This window comes from Mustela lutreola, chromosome 9 (assembly GCF_030435805.1).
Source record: "Mustela lutreola isolate mMusLut2 chromosome 9, mMusLut2.pri, whole genome shotgun sequence".
Classification (NCBI taxonomy): domain Eukaryota; kingdom Metazoa; phylum Chordata; class Mammalia; order Carnivora; family Mustelidae; genus Mustela; species Mustela lutreola.
Genome location: NC_081298.1, coordinates 26,134,967 through 26,156,859, shown reverse-complemented (window position 1 = coordinate 26,156,859; position 21,893 = coordinate 26,134,967). Strand labels below are relative to the sequence as shown.

The window sequence follows — 21,893 nt, the reverse complement described above, 5'->3', positions numbered from 1 at the left end:
AATTTTCTCATTCAAACCAATAAGAAAAAGACAATAGGAAAAGGGACTCTTCAAGATCAAAGAAAGGGATGGAACAAAATGCATACACTCTGGAAACTAGGAAATGGCTAGTTAGCATCCAGTGATTGATAAAGAGTTACTGAGGTGCCAGCCTAGGCAGCGCCTTGCTTCCAAGTCCCCTATCCCCTACCCTCCTCAGACCTAGGCCACTGGAGGTAAACAGAGAAGATAAATGGCAGAGAAGAGTTTGGAGAGAGGGGCGGTGAAGAAAAGGGAAATAACGAAGTGCAGTGGGGTGGAGGTGAGAGGCAGAAAGCGTGTGGCTGGGGCCCCGCGCCTCTGAGGGAGGAAGGAGAGGGTGACCTGGGATGCTCTCCCCTCCCTTCCCCCCTCCCTTCCCTGGGGAGCTGCCCCCATCCGGCCGCAGCCCTGGCGGGGTGGGGGAGGGACGGGGGCAGCGCCGAGGGGAATGAATAATTGAAGTAGAGGGGAGGAGGAAGAAGAGGAGAGGAGGAAGAGGAGGAGGCGGGAGCCTCCCGCACAGGGTCCTCCCCACTCCGCACCCCACCCCCTCCGCCGCCCGGAAGTCGCTCCCCGCCTCCTGCTCCGCCAACATGGCCGCGAAGTCGGATGGAGCGGCGGCCGCGGCCGGCCCGGGGCCGGAGGGGGCGGCCGGAGGAGCCCGGAGTGGTGCGGGCGGGCGCGGGGAGGCGGCGGCAGTGGCGGCCGGGAGTCCTGTAGTGACCGGGGCGGGGGGCTCGGGGCCGCGCTACGAGCTGCGGGACTGCTGCTGGGTGCTGTGCGCGCTGCTCGTGTTCTTCTCCGACGGCGCCACGGACCTGTGGCTGGCGGCCTCCTACTACCTGCAGGGTCAGCGCACCTACTTCGGCCTCACGTTGTTATTCGTGCTCCTGCCCTCGCTGGTTGTGCAGCTGCTCAGCTTCCGCTGGTTCGTCTACGATTACTCGGAACCCGCGGGCGCCCCGGGACCCGCCGTCAGCACCAAGGACAGCGGGGCCGGCGGGGCCTCCATCAGCACCAAGGACAGCGCCGCCGCCTTCCGGACCAAAGAAGGCAGCCCCCAGCTGGGTCCTGGGCCCGCGCCCTCCTCCGCCAGCGCCTACCGCCGCCGCTGCTGCCGCCTCTGCGTCTGGCTGCTGCAGACCCTCGTCCACCTCCTGCAGCTCGGCCAGGTCTGGAGGTAGGAGAAGCGCAGGTGGAGGGAGCTGAGCTCGAGAAGTGGGGGTGGCGAGGGTCTACCTGTCGCCCCAACCCTACTCTGACCTCTCCAGGCCCCCTTTGCGTCCTGACCTCTGCCCCGCCCCACCCTATTGCAGCTCTGATTTCTTCTCTGCCAGCTTCTCTCTGACCTCTGCCCTCAAACTCTGACCAACCCCAGTGCCATCCTCTCTGATCTGGCCATTGAGGGAGGAAGGAATGGGACAAGAAGAGAGAAAGTGATCCTCAGGGGTGTGAATGAGAAGGGCTGAAGGGAATGTGTGAAGCTTGGAACAGGGCCCCAGGGCTCCCTCCAGCCCACTCCTCTGCCTGAGTGCCAAGCCTCAGCTTAGGAAAGAACTCAGAAGTCCTTCCTTGCTCGCAAAGGGTTCTCAGTTTGGGATTGCAGTCCACTTCCAGCCTCCCGGGAGAAACAGAATTTGAGGCAGCTAAATGAATATCCCGCCCAAACTTTTTGGACTTCTGGTTAAGGGTGTGCCAGACCCTGCTGAGAAGCAGTCTGGCTTCTTCTGTTTCCTAGGAGTCCCCCACTCTCTCCCCTACCCCAACAGGGCCAAGGGGATTTGGGATCTTCAATCTGAGATTAGATGGCCACTAGCTGTCCTTTAATCCCAGGGCAGTAAAACAAAACTGAGGCTTTGTACAAACAGCCCACTTCCAGTCTGTCTGCTGAGCTGAGCTAATTGTAGATGGGGGAGGCGGGGGCCGGTGGGGGGATTCTGAACCTGGGGTTCCCCTTGAATCAAAATTGCTCTGGTAACTTAGGCTCTACTGTGCACTGAGAGAATGAACTTGCCCACTATGTGATCTTAGATAAACCTCCCTCCAAGCCTTAGTTTCCTCACCTGTGAAACAAAGGAGAATCCCTCCTTGTCTCATGTCACTGGTCTACCATCACCTTTTCTTACTTGTTGGGATGATCAGGTGAGAGGAGGTCTATGCGAACCTTGCAGACTATAATGTATTTTAGGAATGTAATAGATTATCATGATCACAGATGTGGGGAAAGCACAGAAAAAGTCAAAGTCACTATAGAGATGCTGTTGTTATATTTATTCTGCTACTTGTTAACACATTCTGCCTAACTCAGAAGATTCAGTACTGGGCTGAGGGTTGGAAACAGGACTCCCAGGGTTTGTCCCAGCTGCTCACTTGCTGTGTCACCCTTGTTGTGTTGCTGAGTTTCTCTGTGCCTTGGTTTCCCCATCCATGGCTTGCTAAGACGATGTGTATATTCCATTTGGCTTGCCCTGGGGGAATACGGAGGTGGAGCTCTATCCACACAAGGTGGTGTTATTATTATTAGCTTGACACATAAAAATATTCATGTCTACATCCAGGAACTAATCTGCATTTATCATTCTGTGCCCGAGTGGACAGATGGTGATAGATATTTTTAGATTCTGAAATGGTAACTTCCTATTCTTGGCAGCCAAACTTCATCCCCCTTTCCCTTTAGCCTAAAGTGGGCCAGCTGCCCCTCAACTCACTGGCTACCTCAAACCCCCTCCTCCCCTTGTTCAGAATCTACTTACAAGAAACAAATACTTCTTTCTTGAAGATAAACTGAGTTTCCTTTAAACAGGGCAAAAAATGACCATGGGGGTAGGGGTGAAGGTCTCAAGAGAGTGGCTGAAGACAGCTGAGGGTCCCTCAAGCTCCAAGGCTTCTCAGATACAAGAGCTATTTCTACTCTCTCCCATTTGTAAAGTGAGGGGGTTGGGATGAGATGATTTTGCAGGGATGACAAACTAATGATCCTGGGGTTGAATATGGCTTATAGAAGTGTCTTGTTTGGCTTGTATAATATTTCAAAAATCCAGAGCTCTAGCTTCTCTTGGGGAAAAAAAAAAAAAAGGAATCTAGGAGTATCAGGCCTGTAGCAACTTAGACAGGGGATATTTGCTTCAGTTTGTCCAGTTTCATTCCCTTTGATCACCTCTGGACCATTTCACTTAGGCATTAGGAGTATGAGAGCCTTAACTTATAGTTCTGTAACAATTATTTTATTAGGCACTCACTTTGTGTCAAGCCTGTTGGTTGATTATTTTACCCGTTTCATCTCCTGTGTCCCTCCTAATAGTCCTGGGATGTGGTTATATTGTCATTCCTACGTAACAGCTGAGGGAATGGAGGCTCAGAAAGGGGGCATCCTTGCCCAAGGTCACACAGCTAAGGAGTAGAAGAGCTGGGACTCAGGACTCTCGGTCTTCAAAGCCCAAGTTCCATTTATCCGCTCTGCAGTTCTGCCACTAAAGTGTTCCCCAAGCTCAAAGAATTATGAGTCTGAGAGCCCAAGATTCCAGGAGATAGAAGTCAGAGCTTCTGCTGCACTGAGATAAGAATGTGAAAGGAGGGGGAGGGATTTGAACATTGTGGGCGAGGATGGGGAGAAAGTGTATTGTGGGGATCATGCTGGACTGGGAGCGAGGATCAGGAAGCCCGTGGCTCCACCGAGGTTTATAACTAGCTTGCTAGGTGACCTTGGGTAAGACTCTTCCCATCTCTGGGCCTCAATTTCCCTGTATGTAAAATGAGACTATCAGATCTGATGACCTTAGGAGCCTTCTCTTTCTGGAATTCTGACACTGGGACTGGTAATCAGAGCTAAAGCCTCTGGACCCCTGTCCCCAGAGCTCTGGATTCTAAAATGGCTGAGGGTCTGGCTAATGGAGGAAAACCCAGACGAGATAGAGAGAAGCCACTGGGGCTGGCATTCCTAGAAATTAAGCAATGCTGGCATATGTTTGCTTACCACGTGAAATGCTCCCACAATGAACATGTTCACTGTTTGGCAGGCCTTGGTGCAGATGTTCTGAGTGGTAGAACCTGGAGTAATGAGGGAAGAGAGGTATGTCTGAGCCCTACAGGATCCAACCTGGGAGACTGGTCAGTCCACCTTCTGATCCCACACCCTCAATTCTGAATAAAATACTTTGAATTATAAAAATTGCTTGCAACTCCTGAAGCTTATACAATGCTGAATCAAAAGTCCGTGTACTTTGAGGAGGCAGGTAACACAGACCTGTGACGGCACATGGGTTCAACTGATTAGGCTGGATTCTGTTCCCAAACAACCCTGTGGAATGGGCATTATTATTATTTTAAACACAAAATGGGGCCCTGAGGAGGCAGAGGAAGGGAAGGAATTCATGGATCCTGTATACTCAACAGGCCCTTTATGAGGTGCTCCAGACCCTAGCTCTCATCTTACCCTGAAACCTCCCCTCTGGTGGCAATTGATATACCCCATAAGACAGGAAAATGAGGCTCAGAGAAGTCAAGTAACTTGTCCAAGCTGAGGAAGTAGGGGGGAGGGGAGGTGCTTCCCAGCTTTCTCCAACTCCCAAGGCCAAGTCCTATCTCTGTCACCCCCACACTGGCTGCATGGGAGGATCCCTGAGCCATGGACTCACACAAAGATGACTCCCTGAGAAAATCAACCACAGATCCTTCAGTGGGACATGAAGCTGGCAGTGAGCTGGACAGCTGGACAGCAACCTGTGTTTTCATCCCTCCCTGGCTCCCCAGCCCTAACCCTCAGAGTTGTTAAGCCACTCAGGGTTGTTAAGCCAATTAAAGTCCTAACCCTGTCTTCTCTGACCCCGTGGGCAGCAGAGCAGTAAACCATGAATCCTGCTTTCCCTAATCTTGAACTCACTGGACCCAAGCTTTGCCCAGATAAGCATAGTTTGCTAAGCCAATTAGTGGGAGATGATCTGGCATAGGATTCCTCTGAGGCTGTCAGGACCTGGGACCCAAAATGCGGAGGGAGGGATGGAGGGAGGCAGGCAGGCCGGACTTTAGAGGGAAGGCCTTACCTCTAAACACTCCCTCTATGCCCACCACCGCTCCCTCCCTCTGCCTGCTCACACACCTGCACTCAAGAGAAGTTCTGAAATGAATTAGTGACCAGCTGGGTGTGAAAGTCAGCTTCTGGGCCTTCTCTCTGGAAACCTATATTATTGGCTTAATGGTTAAGAGTCCAGATTCTGGATTCAAATGTCCTCAGCTCACTTCCTGTATGTGATGGTGACAAGCTATATAATCTCTCAGTGCCTGAGTTGCCCCTTTATCATCTAGGGCCCATCATAGTACCACCTTCTGGGTTGTTTCTAGTTTCATCTGATAATGCGTGCTGAGGATTTAGAGAAGGGCTGGTCCCATTGTTAAGTATTCAGGACCCTTGGAGGTGAGTGGTGACATCACTACTCCCTTTCATCGCTGCGGAAGATTTGCTCACTTCACACATGACCAAGGAGGGGGCAGGAGGGCAAGAGGGCCTCAAAGGTACCTGTTCATTTAATCTGTAGTCATTCATTCCACACATATATGGGGCACCTACTGTATACCAGGCACTGTGCTACATGCTGGGAATAAGACAAAGTCTCTGCTCTTGTGGCCATCAATACTCTAATGGGGGAACCAATAAACAAATAAAATCAAATATGATATATATTACAAACATAATACAAAATCTAATGGTAAGGCCTTCCCTCTGATAAGTGCTATGGAAGAAATGAAACAGCTCAGGGGGCTACAGCGTCCCAGGGAGGAGGCTGTGGCTCTTTGAGGGAAGGTGGTCCAGGCAGGCCCCTGCCAGGAGGTGGCATAGGGACAGAGGACTGAATGAGGTGAGGGTGAGCTGGGTGGAGGCCTAGGGAAGGATGCCCAAGGCAGAGGGAAAGAGAAGAGCAAGGAGAAGGCCCGAGTGGCTGAAGCAGAGGGTCCGGGACAGTGGAGGGGATGATGGTGGAGAGGCTGGCTGGAGCTGGGTCGTGCAGGGCGCCATAGGCCATGGGAAGACGAGGCCTTTCACTCGAATGAAGTGGGAGCCCCAGAGAATTTGAGCAGGGAAGGAAGCGGGTCTTGACTTCTGTTTTACAGTGTGCACCCTGATTGTCAGAAAACAGAGTGGTGGGAGGCCAGGATAAGTCTGGAGACCTGGGAGGAGGCTGCTCCATGATCCCGGTGAGGGAAGATGGGAGCTGGACCAGGGTAGTAACTGGGGCAGGGGTGGGGGGTGGGGGGTGGGTCTGTTTCAGGCACAGCGGACAAGGTGCCTGTCCCTCTTAGTATCTGTCCCTCTTTTGTCATTTTCCCCACTGGGGCCAGAATGTTAATGATTAAGAACTCACACTCTGCAATCTGCCACATACATCCTGTGTCTGCCACTTCCTGTGATGGGGGCAAATGGCATAACTTGTCTGTGCCTTGGTTTTCTCATCTGCAAAATGGACATTCTAATAATGGTACCTTTCCCATTAAATAATGTACATTAAATAATGTACACCTAGTGCTTAGCACAGCACCTGGAACACAGGAAGTGTGCAAATCTCTTCAGTCTTTACTTTTTAAATTTTGTTTTGTTTTGTTTTTTACTATTTGTATTATTCTCTATTAAACTGGTCAGGGGTTGGATTTCACAGTGGTTTTCAGACTCTTTCACGGCCTTCACACCATCATTTCAACCTGAAATCTGAGTCTCTCTTTTCTGATATTTGGGTTACCTCTCTAGGATTTTGTTTTGACTACCACAGCTGAAACATTTTACAAGCTCCCAACCCCCTGCCCCCGCGCCCCCACCTCCCAATTCAAGGATTATCCACAAGGTTCCTCCCTGTTCTGACTTTGCAGGGTTTTTCCAGGCCAGCCTTGCCACCCACCTCTTGGGATACTCCTCTCCAGGAGGTGCTCCCCCGCCCCCCATCCCCTTCTATCTGCTCATCCGGCTGCAACAGGCCATTAGAGCTGCTCCTAACAGACACAGCGGCGGCAGTTGGGCCCAGCGTCCCCTGTTTGATCTATAAAGACCACACAGGAGAAGCCCTGTGGGGAGGATGGAGGGCTGCCAGGAAATGGCTTTGAACCCAGGCAGCTGGGGCGAAGGTCCCTAGGGAGAGAAGGAGGATGGGTTGGGATCTACTCTGGCCTCTCCATTCACTACCCTGCCTTTGTTAGGGTCTTGAAATTCCTCCCCTGGGAAATCCTATCAGCCTCCAGTTCCCCCCACCCCACCCCACCCCATCCCGCCTCCACCTGCAGCCGGAAGGATATTTCAAATGCTCAGCTCGGACATTGCCATTACTCCAGAGCCAGAGGGCCAGCCCGGGGTCCCCTCTGCCCCTCGAGCAGGTCCGGATGCTTTAGCTTGGCGTCAGAGCCTTTTGCCTCTTGGCCTTTTGTCTCCTCACTGCTCTGAACCCCTAAAAAGCAAGCCACACAGTTTTTCCCTTCATGCCTCTGAGCAGCTGCCCGTGGTCCTTCTAGCAACACCCTGTCCCATTCTCCTCCCAGTGAAATTCTGCGCATCCTTCAAAGTCAAGCTCAGAAACCTTCCCTGAAGAAACCCATCCTGCCCTCAACCCTTCAGACCCCACCTCCCACTCCCTCAATCAGGCAAGTTGTTGTTGTTTAAGCTTTTATTTATTTATTTATTTATTTATTTATTTATTTATTTATTTGAGAGAATGAGACAGAGCAGAGAGAGAGCATAAACAGTGCGGAGGGGCAGAGGGAGAAGCCGACTCTCCACTGAGCGGGGATGCAGAGCTCAATGCAGGACCCCAGGATCATGACCTAAGCCGAAGGCAGACACTTAACCAACTGAGCCACCCAGGTGCCCCAAATTGTTGCTTTCAATCTAAAGTGGAAATTGTTTATTTGCCGTGTCTGTTTATTAAGGAACTGTAGGCTCTTGTTGAAACCTCAGGTGGCCCAGAAAAGGTCCTAAGACTCCTCTCCCCTCAAAATCTTGGGGGGGGGGGGTGCACAGAGGTGGGGTTATGGGAGATTTCCACTTACTAATTAGATGTTTCTTGTATTGCTTAAAGATTTCCTTCAGTTTTTAATTAATTAAGAAATACATGTATACACTCACCTGCTTTTAGAAAGCCAGATATTACTGAAAATTTTAGTTACCTTTCTAGAAACTTCAATGAGATCATTCCTCTTCACCACAATTCTGTCAAGTAGGGGGTGTGGTGACAAAGAACGAGGGCTGTGGAGCTCAAACTCTGGCTCTGCCACGTGTGAGCTGTATGACCTTGGGCAAATCACTTAACCCCTCTCAGTTTCCTCATCTGTGAGGTGGGATGATAACATCCCATGGCTAGACGGGTAGCCATAATGAAAGCTTATTGATAAATGTAAGGAGCCTGCTTTGCCCAGGACTCAGCATAAGTGTTCCATTAGTGTGAGCTAGACTTACTGGCCCATACTACAGTTGTGGAAATACGGTACAAAGTGCTAACAGCTTCCCAGTTTGTAAGTAGCAAAGCCTGGGCTTAAAGGGAGGCTGTCAGGCTCCCAAACCCACATGTGTGACCACCATGCGACCCTGCCCTCCGCTAGTTAAGAGTATTCTTATAACACAATCAACCATGTATTGCTTTGGAGAGGGGAAAAAAAAAATCAGAAAGATATTTTTAAATTTTGATTTGATTATAAAGTACCCATTGTTAACATGCTGGGTTTTTCCTCTCAGAGTTTGCCCTCTGGGCACAATTACTCATTCCTCTCCAGTCCCACAGTCCCCATCAGATTCTGTTGTGATCACCTGCCCACCTAGCTGGTTTTCCTACCAGATGACAAGCCTCTGGGAAGGTGAGGCTTTGTCCTTTCTTTTCCCTGGTCCCCATGGTGATTGGCCCAGAGCAGAGCCTCTGTTGCTTTCGGGGACCCTGCACTTGGCCAGCTTCAGCAAGGTCCCTAGTAATTATTAGAACGTGAGTCTGTTGAAGCAGGCTTTGTGTCCATGGCTGATGTGGGGGTGCTAAGGCAGTGTGGGACCCCGGCGTAGTTATGGGCACTGCTGGGGTCTTCCAGGCCTCCATCTGCAGCCTTCCACATTTGCAGCGGACAAATGCAGGCTAAGGGCAGCAAAGTTATATTTGTATAAGATGTGGTCGGAACAGTCCTGAGGCTAGGTTCCCAGGAGGATGCTGGTGTGGTGAATGGCTGGCTCAGGATGGATCCAGTAGGTGCTCAGTAAATGTTCTTGTAAACTGAATGGAATGTTTGAAATCAGAATCTTGAACAAGACACTTCCCTGCCTGGGATTCAGTGGCACCATCTGCCAAGTCCAATCAGGGGCTCAAGAACACTGGGTGAGTTCCCTAGGGCTCAGATGTGAGGGCAGGGTAGCTGAGAGCTTGGAGTGCTGGTGGGCTCATGGCTCCACGATTTCCTCATTGTGTGACCCTGGGCAAGTTGCCTCAGCAGCCAGAGCACTACTCTCATCTGTGAAATGGGGATGGTGAGAGTACCCGCCTCTTAAAGTTCTTGTAAACATGTCTTGGGATCACATAAATGCACGGGACTTTCATATATCTATGTTCAGGAAATATTTACTGTTATCAATTATTATTATTGGACCAAGTAGCAGCCCACCTCACTTACTTAGTCAAAATAGGGGGAGGAGGAGGGGCCTCAGGGGTCTGAACGTTCTCTAACCCTCATCCACAGACAGCCTTTCAAGGAAGGACACTTTTTTCCTGTGGTTCCAGAGATAGTGTGAAGACAGATGATAACCCAGTGTCCAAGAGAGGCAGAATCTGGATAGGAACAAGACATCCAGACAATCAGGCTGTCCAGGAACAGAGGGGGCTGTTCCCAAAGCCGTGAACTCCTCGGGGCCATCCGCATGCAGACAGGAGCAGCTGACTTTGGCAGGGAAGTGACAGCAGGGCCTACTGCCCTCCGTTTGGAGGGTAAACTAGATGATCTGCAAAGCCCCTTACAGTTTTAAGACTCTGTGGATCGAACTTGGGGCCTTTACGAGGCTTAGCTGTCACACCACTGGTTGCAAATCATTGGCCTGTGGGCCTGCGGGCAAATCCAGCCCAAGGATGTGTTCGTGTGTCCCTACTGCTTAATGAAAACTTTCATTGTGGAAAAAATTTAAATATACAGAAGTAGAGAGAACAGGATAATGATGCCCCCCGTGCTACGGCCCTGCTTCAGCAATTAACTCCTGGCCAACCTTGCTTTATCTAGGCCAGTGGCATCCAATAGAACTTTCTGCCATGATGGAAATGCCCTATGCCTGCACTGTTCAATACAGCAGCCACTAGCCATGCATAACTATTGAGCATTTGAAGGGTGCCTAGTGGACTGAGAAGCTGAATTTTAAATTGTATTTAATTTTGATTAATTTAAACTTAAATAGCCTTATGTGGCTAGAGTAGGACACTTAGATGTTGGACCCTATAGGTCTGGATCCTACCCCAATTTTTCCCTTCCATGTTATTCTGAAACAAATCTCAGACATCATGCCACTGCATCTGTAAATATTTCAGTACATTTCTAAAAAGTTAGACTTTTGGGTGCCTGGGTGGCTCAGTCAGTTGGGCGTCTACCTTTGGCTCAGGTCATGATTCCAGAGTCCTAGGATGGAGCCCCGCTTTGGGTTCCCTGCTGGTAAGGAGTCTCCTTCTCCCTCTGCCCTTCCCCCTGCTCATGCCCTCCCCCCCCACCCTCAAATATATAAATAAAATCTTTTTTTTAAAAATGAAAAGATAGACTTTTATAAAAAGTATAACTAAAATACATAATACCATTATCACACCTTAAAAAAAGATTAATAATTTCTTAAAAATTCATATGGTAGGGGTGCCTGGGTGGCTCAGTCAGTTAAGCATCCAACTCTTGATTTCAGCTCATGTCATGATCTCAGAATTGTGAGTTCAAGCCCCAAATCAGGCTCTTTGCTGGGCATGGAAGCAGCTTGGGATTCTCTCTTTCTGTCTCCCTCCCTCTCTGCCCCTTCCCCATCGCCTCTCCCTCTCTTAAAAAAATAATAAAAATAAATAAAAATTCATACAGTGTCTTTAAAAATCAGTTGCCAACATTTCCAAATTGGAATTTTTTTTTTTTTTAGCACAAATATTCTCATATCCACCTATTCCTAAAAAATTGAAATTCCATCTACTGGGCTCACGTTCTCCCAGGGCAGGAATCAGCTAGAGCAGCTCTGCTTTCTAGACAAGACACCCAGCTCTCTTTTCCCAGAGTACCCCCATAATAACAGCTTGGCCTCTCTACCTTCTAGGGGCTCTCGGGCCAGGGACAGATAGAAGTGGTACTTTTTGCCTTCCTGGGTCTCCAACTACTTTCAGATGCCACCAAGAGACGGGACCCAGCCCTCTTCCCCCACTGGCTCATGCCTGGCCACACAGGGACAACTCTGCCCAGGGATATGAGAAAAAGAGAGAAGTAGGAGGGTTTGGAGCAACGAGCCCTGGGCAAGAGTATGGGGGACTGGACTTTAGTCTCTGCTCTGCATCCATTTCACAGGTAGGGAAAGTGAGACCCAGAGAGAGGCAGAGATCTGGCTGTATTCATACAGTGAAGGGCAAAAGAGGTGGGAACCTGGTCCCAAAGGCTTTGCTGGAGGGGGACTGCCTGCTTCCCTGCTGACTGAAAAGAAGACCTGATGGCAGTGGGTAGGAGAGGAGAGGGTCTCAGCTTTTCAGCCAGAGCCTAAAATTAGTGGCAGGGAAATGTTTGGCCTTAGCCCAGCAAAAAAAAGAGGTGCCGTGACTTCGTAGAGGGCTGCTAAGGAGGAGGGAAACAGCCCGGCTCTCAGCGCTGCACGAAATAGGAGCCAAACGTGTAAAATCACATTCTTTTCTGACATTTATGACTCATTTGGCTGCCAACCCCAGGAAGGTCCCATTTTGCATCCTTACAGGAGCGCTCAGCATTGAGGGATCGACAGATGGGAAGGGAGCCTCCAGGCCATTCCCTACAAGAGCTTTCTGGGCCCCATTGCAAGGAAGGGGAGGGGGTCCAGTTTGTCCCAGAGGACTCACAGATTGCATCTGGGTCCTCAGGGCCTGACTCAGCTTGATTTGCACCTGGTGGTGAAATGCGGGAGACACCATTCCTGATTTGAGATGCAGCTCTGATGCTTCTGGCTGTTGACCTTGGGCGAGTCACGTCTCCAAGTGCCTGCTGCTTGCTTCTGGAGTCCATGTCCTTCTGTGGGGGGCCATACTCAACTCTCAGCTGTAACTCGTCTCCCACCTTCCTCCCTTGCCTCTCCCCTGCTCTGCTGCCCACAGAATGCTCCCTCTAAAAGACAGAGGTACGAGCTAGCTGTACCATCGTTCCTTTGTTTAAAACCTCTCCGTGGCTCCCCATTACTCTTACGATAAAGGCCAAATGCTTCACCATGTTCCCCTTCCCCCTTCACTTTCTCACCCCCTTCTCCAAGCTACAGCTTCCGACCATGTACTGCTTCCTGGCCACTCAGGACCTTTGCCCATGTTGTTCCTCCACCAGAAATTCCCTTTCCTCCCTCCTTCAGCCAGTTAACTCCTGTGCCTGCTTCCGATCACAGCTCAGTACCCACCTGCTGCCTAAGCTTTCCCTGACGGCCACACCCCCTGCAAGCAGGACCAGGCCCTGTCTTCCTCAGTGCTGGAGCCCAGAGTCCTGTTTGGAGAATGTCTGGAAGCCAGGGAGTGTTTGTCCCCGTTCACACGCTGATTTAAACAATGTCCAGCTCTCCTACTTGGGTCACACCAGGTGGGCTGGGTCTGTCTTGCTCACTGTCGTGTCCACCAGCATTTTAGCACAGGTCTTGGCATACGGTAGGTTTTTAAAAGTGCTGGGTGAGTCGATGTCAAATAACCCTCCTCTTTTTGGTCCAGAAAATGGGGATCGTGCCCACAAAACCTCCCAGGGCTTCAGGGAGGATTTTAGCCAAGTACATTCAGAAGGCCTTCCAAAGAGTGGCAGTTGTTTTCAGGGGAAGGACAAAGACCCCCAAAGGGACTCCCCGCAAAGGGACTTCTCTGACCCTTTGCCTCCTGGGGACAGATTCAATGAGCATCTGGGGAAGCCAGCCTGGGAGCAGATCTCAGGTCTACCAGGAACTAAACCGGAAACTAAAAGGCCTCCTCTTCCTGCTGGGTTCTCTGAGTCTCCCAGCCTCTTGAACCTCCCGCCGGTCGAGCGCCCACCACTGGGCTGGAAATTTTATGCATACCACTATTTTCTGATTTCATACCTACCCCATAAAGTGGGCACTGAGCTGAGGGGCTCAGGGTGGGAAGCAGCTTGCTCAAGACTACGCAGATAGTAAATGATGCTCCGGAATCTGAACACAGGTCTCCCCTGGGCTTGGGTCCTTTCCCTCTGCCCTTGACCGCCTTTCCTTGGGGAGCTTCCAAAGCAGAGTTTATAAAGTACATTCACACATTCACTCATTCAAGAAACAAATAAATATTGAACATTAACTGGATGCCAGGCCCTGGGGGTATAGCAGAAAACAGGACAACCAGGGTCCCTGCACCATCGGAGAGACAGATGACAAATACGGAAGCGAGAAATTAGGCCATTTTGGGGGGGTCGTATGTGTTAATTAAGAAAAGAAAACAGGATGACAGGGCAGAAAGCGGCCAGAGGGGCAGATAGAAGTGCTTCGTGGAGGGGGGGGATGGATCTAGGAAGGCCTCCCTGAGGAGGTGACACGGAGGTGAGATGAAAAGAATGAGAATTCAAGTCCCTTCTAGGCAGAGGCCCAGAGGCCAGAATGGGCCTGGGGCATTCAGGAAAGAGCTGGGGACTCAGAGGGGAAAGATGGAGGGAGTTGAGGTCCTAGAGGTGGACAAACCTGGATCTCAAGGTCACGGTGTACCGTAAAGCATGGCGTGGCCTGATCTAGGATTTTACAGGATCCCTCAGGCAGCTGTGTTAAGACTAAGCTCCAGGAGGGCAAGGAAGGAAGGAGACCAGCGAGGAGGGAGGCCGCCCTGGCTCAGAGTTCAGTGGCCGGCCCCAGAGTGATGCCCCCTGGTGGAGGGAAGCACTTGGGTTCAAGACATTTGCCATCACCAGAACTGGACAGGTGGGGTGAGGGGTCTTATGGAAATCCCTTTCCCTAGGCAAGAATCCTGTTACTAGGGCTCATTTTGCAGAGGGGGACTGAGGCCCCCAGAGGACCTGGACTTTCGCAGAAAGTCCAGTGAAGGATTGAGCCTGGGTCCCCTGACTCCAGAGACTACGGTCACCTCTCCTCCTGTTTTCTCTGAACCCGTGCCATTCCAGGCAAAGCTTTCAGGTCCATCCCTGCCCAGCATCGATCTTCCCTGGCAGCCATGCCACCCACATTCCGGGGAACCGAGCCACCTTCTCCGAGGCAGGGGCCCATGGAGAACCAAGTCTGAGTCCTAGGTCTGACGCTAATTTGCTGTGGGGCTTTATACAACTTCCACTCTCTTTCTGGCTCTGTTTCTTCATCTGTAAAGTGAGGATGGTAATAGTGCCCCACCTCAAAGATTGGCTGGGAGGAACAGACAATCTGTATGACAAGGCTTAACATACAGCTGGTGCTCAGTAAATGTGAGCTATTTTCATTATTATTCACACCTGCACACTGTCCCCCTACAGACCCGAAGAACAGTAAGGGGCTCAGCTCGCGTGGGGTCTCTGCTCCTTCCTACCAGCCCTGCCGGCTCTGTGCCGCCTGCTCACCTTCCAGAGTCTGCAGGCCTGGCCCGGGTGGGAGACAGGAGAGCTCGCCGTGCAGGGAGGTGGTTCCTGGATGGAGCCCTAGTGGGGGAGCCGCTGGAAGCTGCTGTGTTTTTGGCCCAGAGCCATGAGGGGGAGTGGAAAGGGGCGAGAACACACACTCAGAGACGCCGAGACCGACAGATGGAGGAGCTGAGGATGTGAGAGACGCAGACAGACAGAAAGAGACCCAGAGTTGGGAGAGGAGGAGCAGGCAGGGGCGGATGGCAGGAGAGCTGGCAGTCATGCCAAGCCACGAGATGAGCAACAGACCACCAGACAGACCAAGCAGCCGAGAGACTGAAAGACAGACGCACCAATAGGCATGCCCAGAATTCTAGAGACAGACAGACAGACGAAAAACCAGGCCCAGTATCCAAAGGGATAGATAAGCTATCCTGACATCCAATGGACAGACAGACTGATGTTCCCAGCCTCAAAGAGCAGACAGACAGGCTGACCCAGGACCCTAGGGTCAGTCTGACTAGTATTTGAGTAACAACATGACCTCTAGCACAGGGGACAGACAGGTGGACTGACTCAGGGTCTCAGGGCAAGACTGACAGATTGACAGATAAACAGAAAAATAAACAGGCTAACCCCTCATTGAAGGGCTGATTGGAGTGGCAGACAGAGAGAGTGGCCCAGACCCAGGATGTGAGGCCAGACAAAAGGACAGGTCCAAGCTGGCCGTCTGCATGGAGACGAAGGCCCAGACCAGAAATCCTGCCTGATACTGGAGACTCCAGCTGACATAAGAACCAAAACCAGGAGAGAGCAGGGCGACCCAGACACTGGGCCCAGAAGCTTCCTGGCTTCTCGGGGACATGAAAGCCCTTCCTCCTTCCTTCTACCCATTAGAGAGGAGCCCATCCCCCCCCCCCCAACCCCATCACTGGCCCAGGTCTGGGGGACGATGGGAGGTTCCTGGGTCACAGAGATAACCAGACCCAGGAAGCAGGGAATGAGCTCCGTCTGTTTCTTGCCTGCTCTCAGAGGCAACGGGGTGGCTTTACGGAATCCTGAATAAGATTTCACACACTGTCTGCTGCCTTCTCTTCTCCCTAGAGCTGTGTGTTTTTTTGCCCCCAACCCCACCTTGAACAGGACACACTTATCTGCTCTTCCAATTTCCTCCAGGACATGCTTCTCTGAGCACATGATAGGCAGTCAGCAAATTAGACACAAAATAGACCCCTGAGCGCCTGTTCCCACACGGTAAACCTGTCTGTTAAGTCTGGTTCACACTGGCCTCGGGCAGTTGAAGTCAGTGCTGTGTGGGGCCCAACCAGGTGAAGAAATACCAAGGAAGCCTTCCTGGAGGAGGAAGGACAGAAATGAGTCAGTGAGGACAGGAGTTGCCCAGCAGGAGTCCTGGCAGTAAGCAAACTCTGCAAGGTCAGGAGAAAGACACAGGCAAACACTCTCTCTTTATTCATTCAACAAATATTTATTGAATGCCTACTACACATACAGATGCTGGGGAGACAGGAGTGACCAAGGCCACCCGAGTCCTTACACTCGTACAACTGCAGTGATAAAACAGAAAATCAGTGTGTACATCAGTAAGATTGTTTGATAGCGTATGTTATGAAGAAGATCAGATGGGGCAATAAGACAGATGAGAGGGGTTTGGTGAGGGCTGGGGCGCCCATGGGATGGGTGACCCGGGGGGCCGCTCTGAGATGGTGACATGGAAGCCAGTAAGGAGCTAGCTGCAGGAGGATGTTGGGGGAAGGGCGTTCCAAGCAGAGCAAGTAGCAAGTGCAAAGGTCCTGAGTCAGGAACATCAGACTGGGTTCGAGGAACCTCCAGGGCAGCTGGAATGCCAGCGACAAAAGAAGCAGTGGCTTGAGATGGGAAAACAAGCAGGGCTGGATGGTTTAGGGCCTGCAAGCAAGGGAAACCCTTGAACTTTATTTCAAGTGTGACGGAAGGTTTTGAGAAGGGGAATGATGCGATCGGACTGGTTTTTCAAGTACCCCAGCTGTTGCCACATGGGGAATGGACTACAGGGGGGCAGTAGTGGATATAGGGAGCCCACAAAGAAGGCAAAAGATGATGGTCTGAACCAGGATGGAGAGAATGGATGGACTGTTAGAAACAAGACGCACCTGCCCCCCTCCCCAGGTGGGATTCCTTTCTCTGAAATGAGGCATCCTTCTCTATGGGTAATATTCGTCCCATCTGTGGTGAAAACCAACTTCTTCCAACTACCCTTCAACTAGAGTGGAATAGGGTGGGCTTCCTGGAGGAGGTTTCAAGGGAGGCTGCTTGGTGATCAGGAGCCAGAGTCTTCTGCCTACCATGTGCTCCCTCTCCCTATGCACACACCCTTTTTAGTGTACAAATTATTTTCGAACCCATCACCTCATTCAATGCTCACAACAGAGAGGAAAATGAGGCTCAGAGAGGCAAAGAGACCACCTGAGGCCACACAGCATCCAGGTCAGGGCTGGGAAGCAAATCCACAAGCCCAGCGTCTTACCATCTTGCCTTTCACCCCAGGGGCTGTGACACAGGCAGGATGGTGAGTGCCGGCCCCTTCTTAAAGAAGGTAAAACTGAGGCACAGGGAACTAGGTTACATGTCCTGGGCAGGGCTGTTTTAAAACCTTTGTGGGCCCCACATCTATCAGGCATATTAAAATGCAGCCACATCAAACACCAAATGTAAATTATATATAACCAGATAAAAGCCAAATTGCGTCGGCCGGCTGATATCATGTTCTGTTTTGCAGACATTTAATTAAACATTTATTAATTTTGATTCTGCAGTTTTTCCCTGTGTTTTAGAGCCAATTTTTTTCCCAGGCCTCCAACAGTTTCCTAGGCCCGTGAAAACCTTGCAGGCCCTTGGCAATGAGCGTTTAGTGCCGGCTGGAAGGAACAGTCACGGTTTTGGGTCCTGTTGCCAAAAGAGGCAGAGTGAGGTTGAACACAGGTCCTCTCATCCCCAGATTGTGCCGTGGTCTTTCCACACTGCCCAATGCCACGTTTTTGGGATTCAGAGGCCTCCTTTCTTCCCCTCCCCTTCCCTACTCAGCCCACAGCAGCCTTGGGCTGGGTGAGCCCTTTGTCTGCGGTTATCTGGGGCGAGGGGCCCTGGGAGCCAGCCGAGGAGGGGGCAGGAGTGGGCGGGGAGGTGGGCAGGCAGCCTGTCAAGTGGTGATGGATGCTGGCCGGGCCAGGGCCTCCCTCATGCTGACCCGGGCCAGGAAACAGATGGTCCTCCAGCCTGAGAGAAACTTCCAGGGTGTCGCCCTCCCCCCAACTCCCCAGGCCCCTTCACGTTGGACCAGCTGGTCTCTCCTTTCTGTTCAAAGCCAGAGCCACAGGAATAGAGAAGGGAATAGGTCTGGGGGAAGAAAGAGGCTGGAAAAGGTAGTCTGTGTTCTGGGCTCCCCCGAAGCCCTACAGAGCGTCCTGGTCTCTCTCGTAGCCCACCCCCCCCCCCTTGGCCATCCCCTCCTCTGCTCTCTGCCGCTCCTCGGTGCCCTGCCTTAGCTCAGCCTGTCAGCTCAGGCCTGGACCGAACTCCAGCCTCTCCTGGCTTTCCTCCAAGCCAGCCTCCAGAGCGAGCTTTCTAAGCCAGCAAGCTGATCACATCCCCCTGACTGTGGGATAGAATTCAGATTTAAAATAAAAGATGAACTCTTCAGTCCAGAATTTGATGCCCTTCACAATTCCAGTCTTCCTATGGCCTTTCCTGTGAAAAGCCACCCCTCCAGGCCCTGCAAACCACTGGCCATTACCCTAAAAGGCCGTGCCCTCTCATAGGAGGAGAGGCCGTGCCTCTCTGCCTTGGCCTTGGCTGGTTCTTCTGCCTGGAATGTCCTTCTCCCTCCTTCCTGCCTTCTAATCCTACCCATGATTTAAAGCTGAGATCAAATGTTTCTTCCTCTGGGCAGTCTTCCCTGATCTCCCTGCTCCAGCTAAAGCTACCCATCTCTTCGCTGGGTTCCATAACATCTTAGAGCATCTATTTCAGGTCTTACCTTGTCTCTGTCCCATGGGACTCTGAGATACTTAAGGGCACAGGGCCTGGCATATAACAAGCGATCAAAATATATTTGATACATGAATCTATGCTTCAGGGATCCTTATTGGGTGGGGGGGATTCAGGGGCCTTAAGAATGGAAAGTACAGGGAAACAAATTTCTGTGCATCAGAAGAAACACAATCCAGATTTGGAGGTGCTCAGAAGCTCCAAGAGGTGGGGACTCCCCATCCTGGGGAGCACACAAGCAGAAGTCCCAGCACACGGGGCTGGGACTTGCCGAAGGAATTCTAGCATTGGATGGGAGAGTTAGACCAAGGGGTCTTTGCTTTTGTTGATTCTGCTTCTGAGGGAACAGGCCTCTTCCCCTTCCCAGCTGCTAGTCCCACACTGTGTCATGTTGAAGGTGTTTCTACACCATTGATTCGTGCCGAGAAGACCCAGGGATGGGGAGGAGGGCCCTGAATAGGATGTTTCTAGCCATATTTTGGGGAAGAGAGTTTGAGTCCCAGAATGGTAGCTCTAAAAGGATCTCCAGAGTCATCAAGCCCATCTTTCTTGTTGGCAGATAGAGAAACTGAGCCCCAGGGAGGGCTATGCCATTCCTATTACTGGGATACTCCTCCTGGGAAACTCTGGGTATCAGGTGATCCCAAATTCCAGGGACTACCCTGATGCCTCTCTTGGGGCTGGCAACACACAGTTGAATATAGTGGGCCCCCAGGTTCCCAAACAACATCTTAAAAATGCCAGCACTTCTCATCTTGTAGTAGACCCCCAAACACCTGGTTCTCGGATCTCAGATTCAAGTAACAGGATCACTGAACCTGTGTTGGGATTTTCCTCCCTGATTTCTGGGGAGATAACTTCTGGAGGAGTGCTCTCTAGTTTCAGCAAAGGATGCGCCTGCCCCGTGAATCAAAGAACTCAGGGTTTGTGGGGTCAGGATCTGTGGCTGCAACAGCCCAGGGCAGAGCTGCTGGGCAAAGAACAAGGACACGGAGGAGTCCTGGGTGGCAGCCCCTTCTTATCCTACACGGGCACTGCACTTTCCAGGTGCAAAGCATTTTCAAATCCATTTCATCCTTACAGCCACTTTGAGAGGTTTCACTAAGGCTCGGAGAGGGTCTGGCTCAAGGTCACACAGTAAATTAGAAGCAAAGTTGGCACTTGAACTCAGGACTTCAGAATCCCTTCCATACCCCCTGCTGGGTGACCAGAGTTCCATTCAATGAAGACAAACTTGCAATCATGCCTGCGTTCACTCTTTGAGCCAACACTGACTGAGCACCCATGGTGTGCTAAGAACTGAGGGTACAGCGGTTAGCAAGCTGCCCTGTCATCCTCAAAAAGTTCAGAGTCTGGGGGAGATGGATGGAGAAGTAGGCAGTCACAGTCCACTGTGGGTTAGAGAGAGCCTGTGTTGAGAGGTCCCTACCCCAGGTAGAAAGCGGTCAGCAGAGGTTTCCTGGAAAAGGTGACTTTAAAAGCTGGAGCCTTGGAAGAAAAGCAGGAGTTACCGGGAATCGGCTGTAGTGGGGCTGGAGGACAGGGCAGGGGGTTCCAGAGCGGTAAGAGAGAACATTGGGAGCCAAGGTCTGTGGCTTGTGCAGAGCAGCTGGAGCCATAAAGTTTGTTGAGAGAAATTGGCTCAAGAGGGAGCAGCAAAGTCTCACCTGCCAGGGGACCTATGAGTAGCTTCCCTGTGTCCTATGGTGAAGAACTGGGCACTTAGAGGTGGGGTTGGAGAACAGGCCAGGAAGCTGGGGGTTGAATGCCTGGGTTTGAATCCTGGTTCCACTGCTTCCTAGTTGGGTGACCTCCGACAGGTGGCATACCTCTCTGGGTCTAATGTTTTCTCGTCTGTAAAGTGAGGACAATAGCGGGTCTAGTGGAACCTCAGTGCACTGTCAGGTGTCAGGAATCCTGCGAGAATGATGAAAAGAATCCTGAATTAAGGGCTTACTTTGTGCCGGTGCTTTAATAATGAGCCCATTCGGAGTTCCTTCGACGACAGTCCCGGAGGGGATCGTTCCGATCTGCCCATTTTACAGCCGAGGACACCTGCTCTGCTGGGCGCAGTGAGCGACGCCACCCTGCGCACCTGTCCCCCCTCCCCCCGGCGCTCGCCTGCGGGCCGGGGGTGGCTTGAGAGCCGCAAGGGGGACGCGAGCGCACGGAGGCCTGAGCACGGCGTCCCTCCCGCAGGTACCTGCGCGCTATGTACCTGGGGCTGCAGAGCCGCTGGCGCGGGGAGCGGCTGCGGCGCCACTTCTACTGGCGGATGCTGTTCGAGAGCGCAGACGTGAGCATGCTACGCCTGCTGGAGACCTTCCTGCGCAGCGCGCCGCAGCTCGTGCTGCAGCTCAGCCTCCTGGTGCACCGCGGCGGCGAGCCGGACCTGCTGCCCGGTGAGCTCCGCCCTCGCGCCCGCCCTCGCCCCAGGGCTCGCTCCTCCAACGCAGTCCGCTGCAGGGGCACCCGCCCACTCTTCCTACCAGCCCCACTTCGGCCCACTTGCCGTCGGGGATTTGAAGGCGCCCCTCCTCCCGCTACTCTCATCACCCTCCAGGCCGCTGGAGACCCCCATGTCACCTCCGGTGGCCCAGTTACCCTCCATGTCCGGAGGAGCCTGGTCCCTCTACCTCCTTGCCTCCCTTTGGGACCGCTGGGTGCTCCCGCTCTCCCCCTCCTCCCTTCCCCCTTGCCAGAGCAGAGAAGACCCCATTTCTGCTAAGTCCAAAGAGGCCCTTGACCCCATCGCCACAACTCAGACCCCGCCCTTCATTCCCCAAACTGTCCTGATCCCAGATTGCATCCACCAGGGGCACCCCTGACTCACAGATCTGCTCAGTCACCCTCCATGACTGAGGCTGTTTATCTACCCTCTCCTGGTCTTTTTACTTCCTGAGGACTCCAACCAGGTTTAGCCTGGGTCCCCGGCTCTCACCCCCAAACTTGGCCCTCCCCTAACTCTGACAGACCAGGCCAACCCATTCTGTGTCAGAAAAACCACACCCCCGGGAGTCCTCCAAGCTCTTCCCACCCAGACACGGTCCATACCACCTTTGATGACCCAAAAGATTCTATCACCCCCTCTCAGGCCCTTCAGGACCCCTTGCCCAGGATACCGGGCT

The 21,893-nt window shown here is 52.1% G+C and overlaps 1 protein-coding gene across 1 annotated transcript in view; it reads left to right on the top strand.

Moving 5' to 3' along the window:
• The first annotated feature begins 599 nt into the window (after positions 1–599).
• Positions 600–21,893, top strand: part of XKR7 (XK related 7) — a 28,743-nt gene continuing 7,449 nt past the window's right edge. The window contains exons 1-2 of the mRNA XM_059133812.1: positions 600–1,201; positions 20,965–21,167. Coding sequence (XP_058989795.1) covers positions 615–1,201; positions 20,965–21,167 — 790 coding nt within the window. The 5' untranslated portion in view covers positions 600–614. The remainder of the gene's footprint in view (positions 1,202–20,964; positions 21,168–21,893) is intronic.